This window comes from Thermobia domestica, chromosome 1 (assembly GCF_964235325.1).
Source record: "Thermobia domestica chromosome 1, izTheDome1.hap1.1, whole genome shotgun sequence".
NCBI classification, from domain to species: domain Eukaryota; kingdom Metazoa; phylum Arthropoda; class Insecta; order Zygentoma; family Lepismatidae; genus Thermobia; species Thermobia domestica.
Window position 1 is genome coordinate 138,960,687 of NC_137454.1, and position 15,279 is coordinate 138,975,965.

The window sequence follows — 15,279 nt, forward strand, 5'->3', positions numbered from 1 at the left end:
TTATGTTTACACCATACAATAATTTTGTTTAGACCTTATAACTTACTATTATCCTGAATATTATTTAGTAATCTAAAAAACTTGATGTCTCATCGTAAAGTAAAATATTACAATGGTGTAAAATTGTTGGTAAATCATTAATAAAAATTGAAAAAAAGTAATAGTCCGAGTGAAGAACCTTGAAGAATTCCGTTGCTAATAGTGGATGAGTCTGATAAATAGGTTCCAATTTTAATTTGATACGTTCGATCAGTCAAATAACTTTTAAAAAAAGTACAAGGGAGATAGTTCCATATTTGATAGTTTCTGTAAATGTAATATATGATCTACTGAGTCAAAGGTTTTACTCATGTCAATGTATAACATCTATCTGCAACCTTTGTTTAAATGCGTAGTTGACATAATCTGTTAGTTCACAAAGGTTCGTTACAGTGGATTTATGTTTACAATGTGAATAATAATTTCAAAAATTTTGGACAACACATTCAATAAAGTTATTGGCCTATAATTATTCGGATCCAATTTGTCGTTATTTTTATGAACTCGTACTACATGCACATGTTTTCATATAAATGAATATACCACCGTTCTTAATGAAATGTATATTTTTGTCATAATAATAATAATAATACGAAGGTTCAAAATTTAAGAAAATGGAGGGGAGGGAAGCTGAAGGGAAAAGGTTAATGCATGTTTTCCTATCTCTTTTTAAGGAAGAAAGACAAGTTACAGGTTGAGGTGTTTTTTTTTTAAAAAATTATTATTATTATTATTTTATTAGGTAGGGCATTGTTTGATACAAAATATTTTGGTAGTCCGTGTTCGTATACCAATAAACAAGGAATCCCAACATAGCAAGAGGAGGGATCAAATAAATCAAGAGGATAATATAATAGAAAGGATGAAGAGAGTACACTACTCTGCCATAATATTTTGAATCTTCAGATGGTGTAGTGGAGTAGGTGGATGTAATGTAAATGGCTAGTGCTTACGGCAAGCAGTGTTGTGTGGATGAAAACTTTTGAGGCGAAGCTATTGCGTTCTGTTAGTGCATTTGATGAGTGCGTTGATTTCAAGTTCATTCTTGAGTCTATACGGTGGTTTACATCTGGAAAATGCCAATTGAATGTGACCGGAGATTGTTCATGTGTGTAGGATTAATTCCTCTGAAGATTGTCTGTGGTTCCAGAGTACAGAAATGTCACTCGTGAATCTTAGTCGTAGGAAAGGTTTTAGCGGTGCAGAATCAAATAGTTGTTCCAGGCGTGCTATAAAAATATTCGCGTTCATCGGTCCTTTCTTGTTCCCACGTTTATTCTCTTGGTTTAGGAGTGATGTTTTTCTTCGAAAGTAAAACTGGCTTAGATTTATCGCCAAACAAATCACTTTATACTAATCAGGTATTTAGGTCTCAAATCTGGAGTTAGAGCTCCCACCTGGCTAAGAGGTTAGCTACGCGCCTTTGGCGTGGGAGACCCGAGTTCGATATCCAGTGAGAGCTCATGTGGTTTGGATCCCGCGTTAAGCTGTAGGTCCACGTGTCATTAGGCACGCTAAACAGAATCGAATCAAACCATGAATTGCTTGTCGACAGAGTGTAGAGAAGAAATGCAAAACAATACTGGAGAGATCACTGTCAGCCATTTTCATTTGTTGTATTGTGTAACATTCAAAATTTGTAATTGTTAACTTTTTATTTTAAATTATTTAGGTAGGTACAAGCGTTAGATATTAGTAGCTTACATTGAAGGATAACTAACTACATAGGATTTTACCGTATTGTACACCATATTTATGTTTTATCTGACAGGTTAATAAAGTAATATATTTTCTTTTTTCTTTTTAGATCGAAATAGATTTGGGAAAAGAGAATAGGTATCATTCTGTATTTGCTTGTCCTATTCTTCGGCAACAAAGCACTGAATCAAATCCCCCTATGAGGCTGGTCTGTGGGCACGTAATTTCAAGAGATGCGCTCAACAAACTTAGTAACGGCAACAAGTAAGTATCATAGTTTTTAAAAATAACTTTTCGATCTATTGGATAAGTTTTATCTTTCTTTTCGTTTTTTTTTCTTTCTTTTTTCCTCTCACATAACATTACGTTGAGAGCCAACAAAGAAGAATTGAATTCTGATGCTTTGCTTAAGAAAGGAATGAGACAGAATTTGGATAATTGTCTATTTTACAATGTTCTATGTAATGTGAGTTAATTATGTCTGTATATAAAAGAAGTTGTCCTGAGTAACTGATTGATCAACGCCCGTCCTAAGTGACTGGTTGATCAATGCCCAGGCTAAACTACTTAAGCTAGGAACTAGAAATTTTGACACTGTTTATGGTTTGTTATGTAAGGTAGCACTAAGGAAGGATTTTTGGAAATTCCACGTAAAGGGAAGGGGGGGGGGATAGAGGGTAAGCGGCACCTGAACGGGACGTATTATCTCCATGATCTTCAAATACACTCTCAATAATTAGTCAAGTTTCTAGCTCAGCAAGCCACTATCACACTTCAGATATCTCAACAATTGGCGTATCATGGTTGAATGAACTTTCTCTTTTTCCAGAAATCAGCATTGCAAACTTCTGTCTTAAGATAAAAAATTTTAAATCTAAATCTTTAACAGAATAAGGAGATATCACTAATAAGTTTAATTTCGAGAGTACACTAAGTAATACGAAGTACATCGCACATAATCTATAAACAGGATTCTTAAAGGAGCAGTTCGAGTTAAAAACAAGTTTAATGCAATAGAAAGAGTAACAAAAAATAAGAGACCCGTATTTTTTTATATCTTGATAGGCTGTTTCGTTCAGCTTCTACAGACATTTGTTTTTGATGAATCGTAAATGGTGACGTCATTGGTGGGATACGCGAGAAACTCAATGTGAGTCAGCAACCACTCCCTTGTACGCAGCTGATAAACCTTTAATAGTGCATTGAATTCAATAGAATGTGTTTTGGATTTGTTAGCAGTCTTGCTCTGTGTTGAATTCTTGAGGGAAGTTTTTGTTACTTGTTTTTCCTATAGCATTAGTATAAAAAAAGAGTAGAGAGAGAGAGCAGTAATTACATTTGTTGTGCGAAACAGTGTTTCTTTCAGACATGTTTTTAGGGTGGCACTGTCTCTCGGAGCTCTGAGAGATTCCCCAGGAGGAGACCAAAATATTACGTCTATAATGAAATAAATATAATAGTACTGTGTAAAAATAATGTTCCTCTCCAAATACTAAATGTCCGTTTGCCCCCCCCCCCAGATTTTTTTTCTGAAAGAAACACTAGTGTGAAGTAGAAAACACGTGTTAGTACAGCGCGTGCTGTGTCTGTGAAGTGAAGTAGAAATGCCTAACACCTGCTGTGTTTTCGAAGCTGAGGACGTAAAGTATCTTTTCTTACGTTTCTAAAGTCGTGAGAAATCACCAGATCGATATAAATTATGGCTCAAGAAAATCAATGGGGAAAAAATGTACCAAATAAAATCACTCGTGTTCCAAACATCTTGAAGAGCCTGCCTTCGAGAAGTCAAGTTTACTGAAAGAAAAGTCAATGCCAGTGGCGGATCTGGGCTGGGGCCGGGGGCGTAGACCCCCCAGTTTTTGAGTGACAAAATTGATTTAAGGTATTATTTGGATATTTTTGAAAGTTTTTAGTAAACATGATATACATATCATAGTCTGGGTTCTGACTCCCCCCCCCCCGACTTTTTACCGTCTAGATCCACTTCTGGCTAATGCCAGGAGAATTATTTACACGCGAACTGAGAAAGAATGCTGTTCCAAGTATATTATTGAAGGGTTTAAAATCCGAGCCATTGAACAAGCATTGATCTATGTCCAGTTACCAACCTACAAATATCGTACAAGACGCAATTGACGGTTGTAGTCAAGACGAGGCATTAGAGGGTAATAGAGACGATGTCAATCATGATTCTGAAGATACTGCTTTAGAAATAAGCTATACAATGTGAATTAGGGAGTGAAATATACCGGCTTGTAGAAGGAATCAGTGACGATGACTGTTCCTCAAGACATTGATTCATCGTTTAATTTCTCTGTATCATGTGACAAAGATGATGAAACGGGTGATGAGAGTTGTTCCGCGGACAGCTATGAGAATAAAAGAAATTTAACCGGTGAAGTGTTTTTCGTATTCTGGCAAACTTTACAGATGTTATTTCATTTTTGCCTCATATGTTGCGCTCCTGTACATACCTTGAAGCACAAAATTATAGAGTCAGCGTTAAAAATTGCAATAAAACGTGAAAATGAACATTCTTATGTTTGGGAATCGAAAGAATGCTTAAAGAAAATGTACTTAGGTGTTGCAGCAATCTCGTCCGCCATCTATTTACATATTGGTTTCGTTTTTATATATATATATATATATATAACGCTGAACTCATGCTTTATAGGATACGTTTTTTAATATTATAAAAACGTTTGTACAGCCCACCATCAGATATCATTTTCTACATGCAGATGATATTTGTAAGTCTTTGTAATCAGTTCTGGAAAAGGAAACCGCACTTAGAACGTGCCACAGCACCTCTCACAAACGAAATGCTTGGCACTGTGTAGTGTGTAAGCCTGCTCTCGCTCCTTGCCCACCGATGACGTCATCACAAAATCTTTCTTCCTCTGTTACTCGCTAACGACTGAACGTATCGCGATCAAACAAACACCATTCCTTTTAGAATTTTCAACTCTACAAATGGAGATAAATTGTAAAAAATGCATTTCTAAGTCGAACTGCTCCTTTAAAAATTAAGTTGTTCATTAATCCCTAGTTTCAATATAACTTTTACAAAACAAGCATCATTATTCATTACTATGATTAATATTATTCTTTCTATTTATTTGTGTTGCAAATTTGTTCTGACCACACAATTTTCCAGACAGAATTTTAAGATGTTCATGAGCAAGGAATCAAATCTCTTCTTACACTTTCGTTGTTTAAGAGTACAAGGGGCTAGTATCTACTTGTGTTGCTCTTGTCAATTTACTTAATAAAATATGAAATACGATATACGGTATTTTAACTAGTAAAGGTAGTATCCTATTAGTTATACAATCTTTCGTCAAACAAAGTGTTAGAAACAACTAGGAAAACTGACATTTATATACAAATATTCAAATCATGTCTTGGCCCCCCTCTTTTAACGTCCAACCGCCGCCACTGCTTACTATTTAGTTAATTAAATGAATGATGACAAAGGCAAGCAATTTTTAACCAGCAATTTTTAACTTTCAAGCTCGCCAATGTAATGAAGCTCGCCAAGAATTTATACGCTGCCAGTCCTAAGCCTGGATAAAGTGTGAAGGGAAGTTGACATTGCTCCTAGATGTTGTAGCCTACTTAGTAGGACCTACTAGTGGACAACTTAGCCTATAATTTTTTGTGACATTTTATAAATGTCAGTATCGCGTGTTAAATTCTTGTGTATATTTTAACCAGCAGTATTTTGCCTAGGGTGTGCTAACACATTGAATAATCTCTTGAAGAAACATTAAAACTTAAGGTACCAACACTTCGAAATCCCCCTCCTCAAAAAAAGACTGCTTTAAAATGCTAAATTACACACGAATATTAATCTAGCAAACAGTAGAAAATATTTTTCATACTACTACTAATAATAATAATATTAATAAAAATAATAATTATAATAAGCGTTGCCGATTTTTCTCTGACACCGTCTTTTTTTTAGTTTGATGTTCCATGCTTTGAGGTAGTTTCGTAGCGAGGGGGGCTCACCCAGCCTGAGCCCCAACTTTAGTGCCGTGAAATATGATTTTGATTACATGCAGTATTCTTATTTGTTATTCCGATGTCGACTTTTTTAAAAAAATAATTTATCATCACAACATTTATTTTACAATCATGTTCAAAAGAATAAGTTCTTCATTCTTAATTGATTTTAAATTCAAGGGAATTGTAGGAACTTTGAGGCACCAGAAATAATATACAGTACTACAATGGACGTATATAACCAAAACAGTTTTTTTTTCTTTTCTTCCTTTTTTATTTCGAAAGTTAACGTTGAAGGGACTTTTAAGTGGCAGCGAGATAACTCACTCCTGACTGCTACAAATTAATCCCCCCCATTCTTGATTGATTTAAATAGCAAGCAATATACTGTATATACACTATATTGTTCAAAAGCGAATACTTTTCACGAAAGTTATCGCGGAAATAACTTTCAGAATATCGGGAGAATAAGGAGGCTTTGATCTATTTTAAGTGCATGCATTGGGAAGTTTCTTAAGCCGTAAACAAACTATACGCTTTATTATGTCAAAATCTAGCAATTTTGGCGAACGTCTTCACAGAAAATTATTTTTTTATTATATTATTTAAAATATGGAAATATCAAAGTCTGGGATATTTGTTCCCATTTACCCTACTATTTTCAATCGCAACAAATGAGGATTGTTCGAATACGATAAAGAAGATAAATTGGAATAATTTATTCGCTGGGTTTCACTGGAAAATTATTTTGTATGAACATGTTTAAACGTGCAACATGGAGTAGAATTTACCCCTTTTTCCTAACGTAAACTTGATGTATTGCAACCCCAAACAACAGAGCTATTTCTGCAAGTTGAAGGAAGTATCAATAAAATCACATGTATTAGAGAAAATTAATTAAAAAAAAAAAAAAAAGAACTACCTTTCCTGCAAATTTTTTATATAACGATTTGTTTTGCACATTATTCGTGGATTATTGGGTTTAAATATTTATTTATGAAATATAGCAGAATCACCTGAGTCGTTTTTGAAAAAAACTGATTTGCGTTTTGAGAAGATAGTCCAGAAAGATATCACTCGCAACAGTTAACTACTACTGAATCTTTTAAAGGCTTAAGTTTCAAGTTTTGTCTCCTATCATTACTAGAAAGTCATTAATAATAATAATAATAATAATAATAAAGACTTGCCGTCGAGCTCGCTCATAGCCGTAACGCATCATATATATTCTTTATTAATAACAATTTAATATAACTGAATCCTGTTTATAGATTATGTGTGATGTACTTCGTATTACTTAGTGTACTCTCGAAATTAAACTTATTAGTGATATCTCCTTATTCTGTTAAAGATTTAGATTTAGAATTTTTTATCTTAAGACAGAAGTTCGCAATGCTGATTTCAGGAAAAAGAGAAAGTTCATTCAACCATAAAACGCCAGTTGTTGAGAGATCTGAAGTGCGATAGTGGCTTGCTGAGCGAGAAACTTGACTAATTATTGAGTGTATTTGAAGATCATGGAGATAACAAGACTCCCATTCAGGTGCCGTTTACCCATTATTTTAAATGGAAAGTCCATATATCAAATTCTTGTATATACACTTTCGAGATTCGGAGATAAGAACATTTTCTCTCTATATATAAAGAAGAATCTCTCCTGAATGAGTAGCTGTCTGTCTTGACTGTTCAATGCCAAGGCCAAACCAGCTGAGCTAGAAATTTTAAATTTTGACAGTGCATGGAATTTGTAACTTAAGAAAGGATTTTGGGAAATTCGATGGGGAAGGGGGGAAATGAGGATGACAATTATTATAGTGAAATGTCCATATCTCCGAATCTCTGAAGGATGAATCATGAAATTTGGTATATGGAGTTACAATTAAAAATAATTAAACACGTGTTTTAATGTTTATATATGTATAGGGTGTCTCAAAAGTCCACTGACATAGGGTAACATTATTATTGTAAGAGTTACAACAAGATGTATGAGGAAAAACCATCTCCAAATATGATGTTTTTAGTCTAAAGCGAAGTTTTTTTTTCTATTTGAAATGAGGGCTGGCCATCGCCATGTTAGCGTAAAATACAGTAACTTCATTCACTTACTTTGTGGGTCCAGGTAAATGGCAGCGTTGCATTTTTATTTAACATTGGGCGCATAAAGAGTATATACCCCAAACGGCTCGTCCGATTTAAAAAAAAATCCTTCATTTTAGATTGAAATAATCGTATTTGGAGACGGTTTCTCCTCTTACATTTTGTTGTAACTCTAATAATAACATAGTTACCCTAGGTAGGGGACTTTTGAGACACCCTGTATATCTCCAAAAAGAGAAGATAAAGAAGGTGAGAGTTGTAGTTGTTAAAATGTGTCCATATCTCGAAATCCCTTAAGGCTAGAGACATGAAATTTGATACTTAGGCTTTTAGTTGCAAATAATTAAAGAGGTCTTTCAGCTGATTCTGATGTTTTCCTTACAAGGTAAGAAAAAGGAGTGGAGTTTGCAGTTGTTATAATAAGATGGCCATATTTCGAAGTCCCTTAACATTAGAGATATGTTAGTAATATGAAATTTGGTATATAAACTCCTAATCAAAAAAGTGGGCATATGCCACGGCCTTTCAATCGCATTCGCTCAAATCTTGTTCTGGAAAATGTTGGGAGGATTGTGCAGAAAGTGTCGCCACTTCTTCGATAACGCTGGTTGTGGATTATTTATTTGAAATGTACAGTAATACTGCTCATTGAGTTCTTAGGATAACGCCGTCACAGTCATACACGTGAATCATCATAACATTCACAAAGCTAGTATTTCGACGATATTTTGATGTTAGTGGTGATCCATGATGACATCACTTGCGTCTGGCCCAAGTCTCATCCAGTGTAATGATACTGCGAAAGAAAATATCTTTGCGATCCAAGCAATACTATATCCTGCGTATCCTGCAAATGGTGCAGAACCCATCGCGATGGAATTTTTTTCATGACCATGATGAAGCAAAGTCGTTTGTCATAATGCTGTCTCTTGGGCTGATCCTTGAATCGTCTGGCATCAATCCATCTCGACGCGCCATCAACGTGATCTTCCTGTTCACTCACATCAGAACGACCTGGCTTTTCTGCCTCTCGCATTTGAAAAATAGAGAATAATGAAATATACAATAATTGGAAAACGTAATATTTGGAAATTATCTATCGATAAATTATCAGAATAACATGTAGGTTCGAAAGGTTTAATGACGAAGTTCTACTTCCTTAACCTACACATTAATTCATTGAAATTTGAGTATAAGCCATCAACACATATTCTTGGCCGAAATTCTTAGCTTTAACTTAATAAACACAGATTCCACGTACGCCTCACTAAAATCTGATGGCAACTGTTGTGCTGTACTGCCGCGATCACATTCAGTCTGTAACTCCAGTGTTTCTGTCTTGACAGTATGGTGGTTACATAGTTTTATACCGCCATTTTTCACGATAGACTGTTCTTCTTGTCACGGCGCACGCACGTAATGTTGGGAGGGAGGGTCCATTTACTGAATCGGGATAAATTAGGTATCGAACTAAACTGATATGAATCCGTTTCGTGTCGTATATAGTGATGTGAGGTGGAAAATTTTCCGCTATATTTTTCCGGAAAATTTTCCGTTCTAAAAAAATTCTCAGCAATCAAGTAACAATTCCTCAGTGATCATAAAATTGATTAAATTCATGTTTAGAAATGTTAAAAAGTGAAAGATCGTTTAAAGAATCTGAAAATTTTCATGGTTTAGACAATTTTCAGTACTATGTAGAACAAGTGAAACAATTTTTCATGAATCGACAAATTGTCTGTCCTGTATGGAAAAGTTGAAAAACTTTGTGTGTCGGAAAATTTTCATCATTTTTAAGCAAAGAGTAAATCGGAAAGTTTTATTGCTCTGTGGAAACAAGTGAAAGGAATTTTCATAGATCGGAAAATTTTCATTGCGATGTAGAAACAAGTAGAAAAAAACTTTTCGTAAGCTGGACAATTTTGGATATTATGTATAGTGATATTAGGTGCAAAATTTTCCACTATATTTAACTGCACATTGAGCTACAAAGTTGAATTCCTGTAGAGGAAAGTTAGTCAGTAAAATTTTCCGATTAGCTTCGGAAACCGGAAAATATTCCCAATATTTCAAGTTGGGAAGTAAAAATTTACACAGTGTTTCTCTCTTTCTCTCTCTCTCTCTGCAAGTTCCTTCGTTGCTAAGCGGTTAGCATACGCACCTTTGGCATGAGAGACCTGGCTTCGATTACCGGCGGGAGCTCATGTGGTTCGGATTCCACGTTAATCAGTAGGTAACGTCTCATATAGCCTCGCTGCTGAAACGGACCTTAAACTCAAAATCAACTCAATTCAACTCTCTCTATCTCTCTCTCTCTCTGTGTGTGTGTAAAGTGCAGGGAACATACATCAAGTACGTAGAGTACAAATATCCCATTCTGTTATTTAAAATTTAAATTTATTAGAAGTGATGAATATTTTCCGATTCATAAAAACATTCTCTACTTATTCCTACATCGTTGTTTACCCGTAAAATTTATTGGTAATAAATATTGTCTAAAAAAATTTCATGAAGTGAAAATCTAACGATTCTTCATTTCTTCAAAAAGGTCAATGCGTTCTTCCCTCAGAATCCACCTTTGATCTCAAAATTATATTTCGTCAGATTAATACACGTAAGACGAAGTTTTCTCTCAGCTTTACTACTTTTCTAGATTTATATTCTGCAACATTTATAAATAAGTAGAGATAATATAAAGTGCCTACTGTAAATTTTTGACTACCCAAAACTTGGATTTAAGTAACTCATGCAAACAAATAATGAACATTTTCTGAAAAAAAAAAAAAAAAAAAAAAAAAAAAAATTCAGAAGAGAAAGTGAAATATAAGTAATAAGGAAGCTGATTTGTGTAGTTGTTCTTTCAATAAAAAAATAAAAGAAACTTAAAAAGCTGCACTGTTAGCTTGCGTTCTAAAAGCAACAAGAAATTTCATTTTAATTTACAAAATAAAAAATATATATATATTTTTTTATAGATATGTACTTGTTCTATCGAATTGGTATTATTTCTAATACATTTTTATACATAATAATGGTAGTTTTACAATACAAATATCTGCTCTAAGATGTTGATTATACAAAATTTCAATATTGAAATTATGAATTACGACGTTAAAGAATAAAATCAAATCATTTCTTCTTGTTTTCTGTTACAAAAATATTCTTCAAAAGAAACTTTTATGTAGTTATTTCATTACATAGGCAGGCCTATATGAAAAAAAATCCTGGTTTTGAAATATTTGATAAATTCAGAAAGATTTCTTTTCGATTCTTGTTACATTTTAAATATTTGAATGGGATATTTGTTGTCTACGAACTCCATGTATGTTTCCTGCCACTTTACACATACACACACAGACAGAGAGAGAGAGAGAGAGAGAAACACTATGCAAATTTTTACTTACCAACTTGAAATATTAGAAAATTTTCCGGTTCCCGAATGCTAATTGGAAAATTATAATTTGTTGGTGTTTAACTTTCCTCTACAGGAATTGAATTTTATAGGAATAAATATAGTAGAAAATTTTCCACCTAACATCACTATACATAATATCCAGAATTTTCCGGCTTATGAAATTTTTTTTCCACTTGTTTCTACATCGCAATGAAAATTTTCCGATCTATGAAAATTCCTTTCACTTGTTTCTACAGAGCAATAAAACTTTCCGATTCGCAAAAAGTTATTTTACTCTTTGCTTAAAAATGATGAAAATTTTCCGACTCAAAAAGTTTTCGATTTTTCCATATAGAACAGATAATTTTTCGATTCATGAAAAATTGTTTCACTTGTTCCTACATAGTACTGAAACTTATCTGAGCCATTAAAATTTTCAGATTCTTTAAACGATCTATCACTTTTTAACATTTCTATACATGAATTCAATCAATTTTATGATCACTGAGGAATTGTTACTTGATCACTGATATTTGATAGGACGGAAATTTTTTCGGAAAAATATAGAAGAAAACTTTCCACCTCACATCACGGCTTAACAACTATGTAGGAATAAGTGGAGTATGTTCTTATGAATCGGAAAATTTTCATCACTGGTCGTATACACAGCAGTGATGCCAGTATTCAAAAATCTGGAGTTACGAAAGAACAGAAGTCGAGAAAAGCGCTTCTATTGTTAATGAAAAAAAAAAATGATAATGTGTGTATTTTGACACGAATATATACATACACCCTCCATTCCAAAAGAAACCGAACGTTTTAAAAAAAACAAAAAAGCATTTTGGAACAAATCATTTTTATTAATCAATGTATTCCCCTTCTGCATCGATACACATATTTGCACGCTCCAACAAGTTGTCAAACGACTTCTCCATGTCCTTTATTGGAATGGTCTTTAGGACGGCGGTCGTCGCCTTCTCAATGGCATCAATCGATGCGTGCCACTTTCCTTTCATCGCCAAATGCAGTTTCGGGAACAGATAGAAATCGCACGGAGCGAGATCTGGTGAATAGGGCGGATGATGCAACCGAATAATGTGATTTTTGACCAAAAATTCACTGACAAGTCGCGAACGATGTGATGGTGCATTATTGTCCAAAAGAGTCCAACTGCCGATTTCGCGATATTCTGGCCGAATACGACGAATTGTTGCCAGCAAACGCTTCATGACGCCCAAGTAAAACTCTCCAGTGACTGTCTGGCCTGGCTGAACAAATTCTTTGTGGATAATTCCTTTTGAATCGTAAAAACAAATCAGCATCACCTTAACTTTTGACTTCACCAAGCGACTTTTTTTGGGTGTTCCTTCATCCGGCGCTCTCCATTCAGCACTTTGCCGCTTTGTTTCGGGCTCATATTCAAAACACCACGTCTCGTAACCAGTTACAATCGATTTCAAGAAGTTTCGATTCTGCCGAGCACTTTTAACGATGTCTTTGCAATGCGCAATTCGATCAACTTTCTGGTCTTCGGTGAGTTTGTGTGGTACAAACCGCGAATTAACCTTCTTAAGGCCCAAAACTTCGGTCAAAATGCGGTATGCGGTTGTTTGAGGAATGCCTAATTCCATTTCAATAACTTTCACCGACGATTTTTTGTTATGTTTGATGAACTCACGCACTTTTTCGATGTTTTCTTCCGATAATCCGGTTCTGGGACGGCCTGATCTTTCGTCATCATCCACCGTCTCTCTACCCGATTTGAATCGCCTGAACCACTCGTAAACTTGCGTACGGGATAGACACTCATCACCATATGCATTTTGTAGCATTTGGTGCGTTTCACTAAAAGTTTTACCCAGTTTAACACAAAACTCAATTGCAGCTCGTTGTTTGAAACTCATTTTCCGACCGATGTACACAACACAGTGACAGTTGAAACGCAATAACTTTGTTGCCGTGCATCCAAATGTCATGACATTTATACCAATTGTCAATGAGGGACTACGCCATCTACCGGTAAAATATTACAACAGATGGCACTAGTGGTACTATTTGTTTTCAAAAGTTCGGTTTATTTTGGAATGGAGGGTGTATATAGAAATAGAATTACATTTGCTGACTGAGGAAAAATTGTTAATAGAAGTTATTAGAAATATTTTACCGAACCAGAAAGCAATTACACAATGAAGTGTTAATAGAAAATGTAAATGTTAATAGTGTTAAAAGAGAATGTAATGTGTAAAAGTTGGCTAGGTCCCACATATCTATTAGAAGTACTATCTGACCATTCTCCTTGTTAGATTGTGGAAAATTGTAAACCCTGAAAAACCCTCAATCAGAGTGGTCAACCGAAGGAATCAGTCTCGAAACCTTCCTAACTAGACGAAAACGGTAACCTTTAGTCTACTCTTGTTCATTGTTAATGCTTCGAAGAGAATAGATATTTAATATAGTGTTTCTTCACATCATATTTAGTGAGTCTATTTCTTTCAAATGTCTTAGTACGCATATTATTAATTCAAGTATGCTTTTATTCGTTTCAGATTGAAATGCCCTTACTGCCCTGTGGAACAAAATCCTTCAGATGCTAGGCACATTTTCTTCTAGTGGGAGTGACTGAGTTGTACTTACACTGGCTTATGTGTTGAGAGACAGAAACAGACAGTTCATTACGTAAACACTTAGTGTTAATAATTTTTCACACGTATATTTTTTTATTGAGTGTGCAAGGAAAAATTTAAAACAGCTGCAAATAATCAGCGATAGTCATCATTTTCATCATCCCCATTATCATTATCGATAAGTGTCTTGTTTTTAACAAAATATTTGTGCGCAGGTAAAGATATGCTGTTCGATTTTGAAAATCAAATAATTGACAAGTTTGAGTTTATTTTTCATCAAAGATGATTTTCCATGTGCAATCTTTTCTTTCTTTTTCTTTCTTTTTTTTAAGGTTTATTATTTTTGTTATTTCTTCATCATCCTCATAAAATTGTTCCACATCCTGTTTGACACGATCTGTAATATTTTTAACTCATAATAGTTACCTTGTTTTAACTATAACATATGTGGAGGTGGATTACTATTATATAAGTAAAGAAAAGTAATATATTACGTATATATATATACAAGGCGGAAGAGTCAGCAACAGTTAACATATTATGGTTTAGTGACCTTCCAGCTCTGTGTAGACTTCGTAGCGTGCAGTTGTTTGATCATTATTACAAATGCTTTGATATCTGCTGTTGTATAAGTAAAGATAATGAAGCATAGAATGTTTGTGAGTAACAATGATCTCACATTTCTGAAACAAATTGAATTTTTACATGAAAGTGTAAACTTGTATTTCATGTCTTGTAAATAATAAAGTAACGTAATATATATATTATGTAATTAAGTATGTGTTAATTAAAAAGCATTCAAATTATTTTGTCCTCTTTCTCCTGAGAGATCTGACCTTGTAGCAAGTTAACTGTTTTGTTTATATATCGAGTAAATTGATTTTCACAAACTAGATGACTTACCTGCCATTAGATATAACAATGGTTCGTATATTATATACAAGGTTCTTTAATGTATAATATTTCGAAGCAGAAAAAAACACGTATATCACCTTGTAATATTAGCAACCTTGTGGTTTAATTTTTTCAATGTGGATAATAATGTGAATGTGAGGCAATAAGTAAGGTCACCATATCGAGAGATCTACTTAGGAAGGGATACAAGAATGAAACTTGTGTCACATTGAAACTTACGGAATATGTTTTCATATATTGTAGTACTTTCCCAGGAAGACATGGAGTAATCTAATGTATTTTTCTGAATAGTAAAAGATTTTTATAATCCGACCAAGAAGAACGTTGTTCTAGATTTTATCAAGATACTCACAGCACATTAAACTCTTTATCGGATAATGAATTGTTTTCGACTTCTTTCAACATTTGAAATAGATAGAAGTCTGACAGAGCTAAGTCGGGGCTGTACAGAAGATGCAAAACAACTGTAAAGTTTCAACACTTCATTGCTTAAAATGTGGTCAT

The 15,279-nt window shown here is 34.1% G+C and overlaps 1 protein-coding gene across 1 annotated transcript in view; it reads left to right on the top strand.

The window, feature by feature from the left end:
* The window catches only part of Sou (required for meiotic nuclear division 5 protein souji), a 57,711-nt gene extending 43,075 nt beyond the window's left edge, over nt 1-14,636 (top strand). The window contains exons 8-9 of the mRNA XM_081763746.1: nt 1,847-2,001; nt 13,783-14,636. Of these exons, the coding sequence (XP_081619872.1) occupies nt 1,847-2,001; nt 13,783-13,846 (219 nt within the window). The 3' untranslated portion in view covers nt 13,847-14,636. The remainder of the gene's footprint in view (nt 1-1,846; nt 2,002-13,782) is intronic.
* Nucleotides 14,637-15,279: the final 643 nt, after the last annotated feature.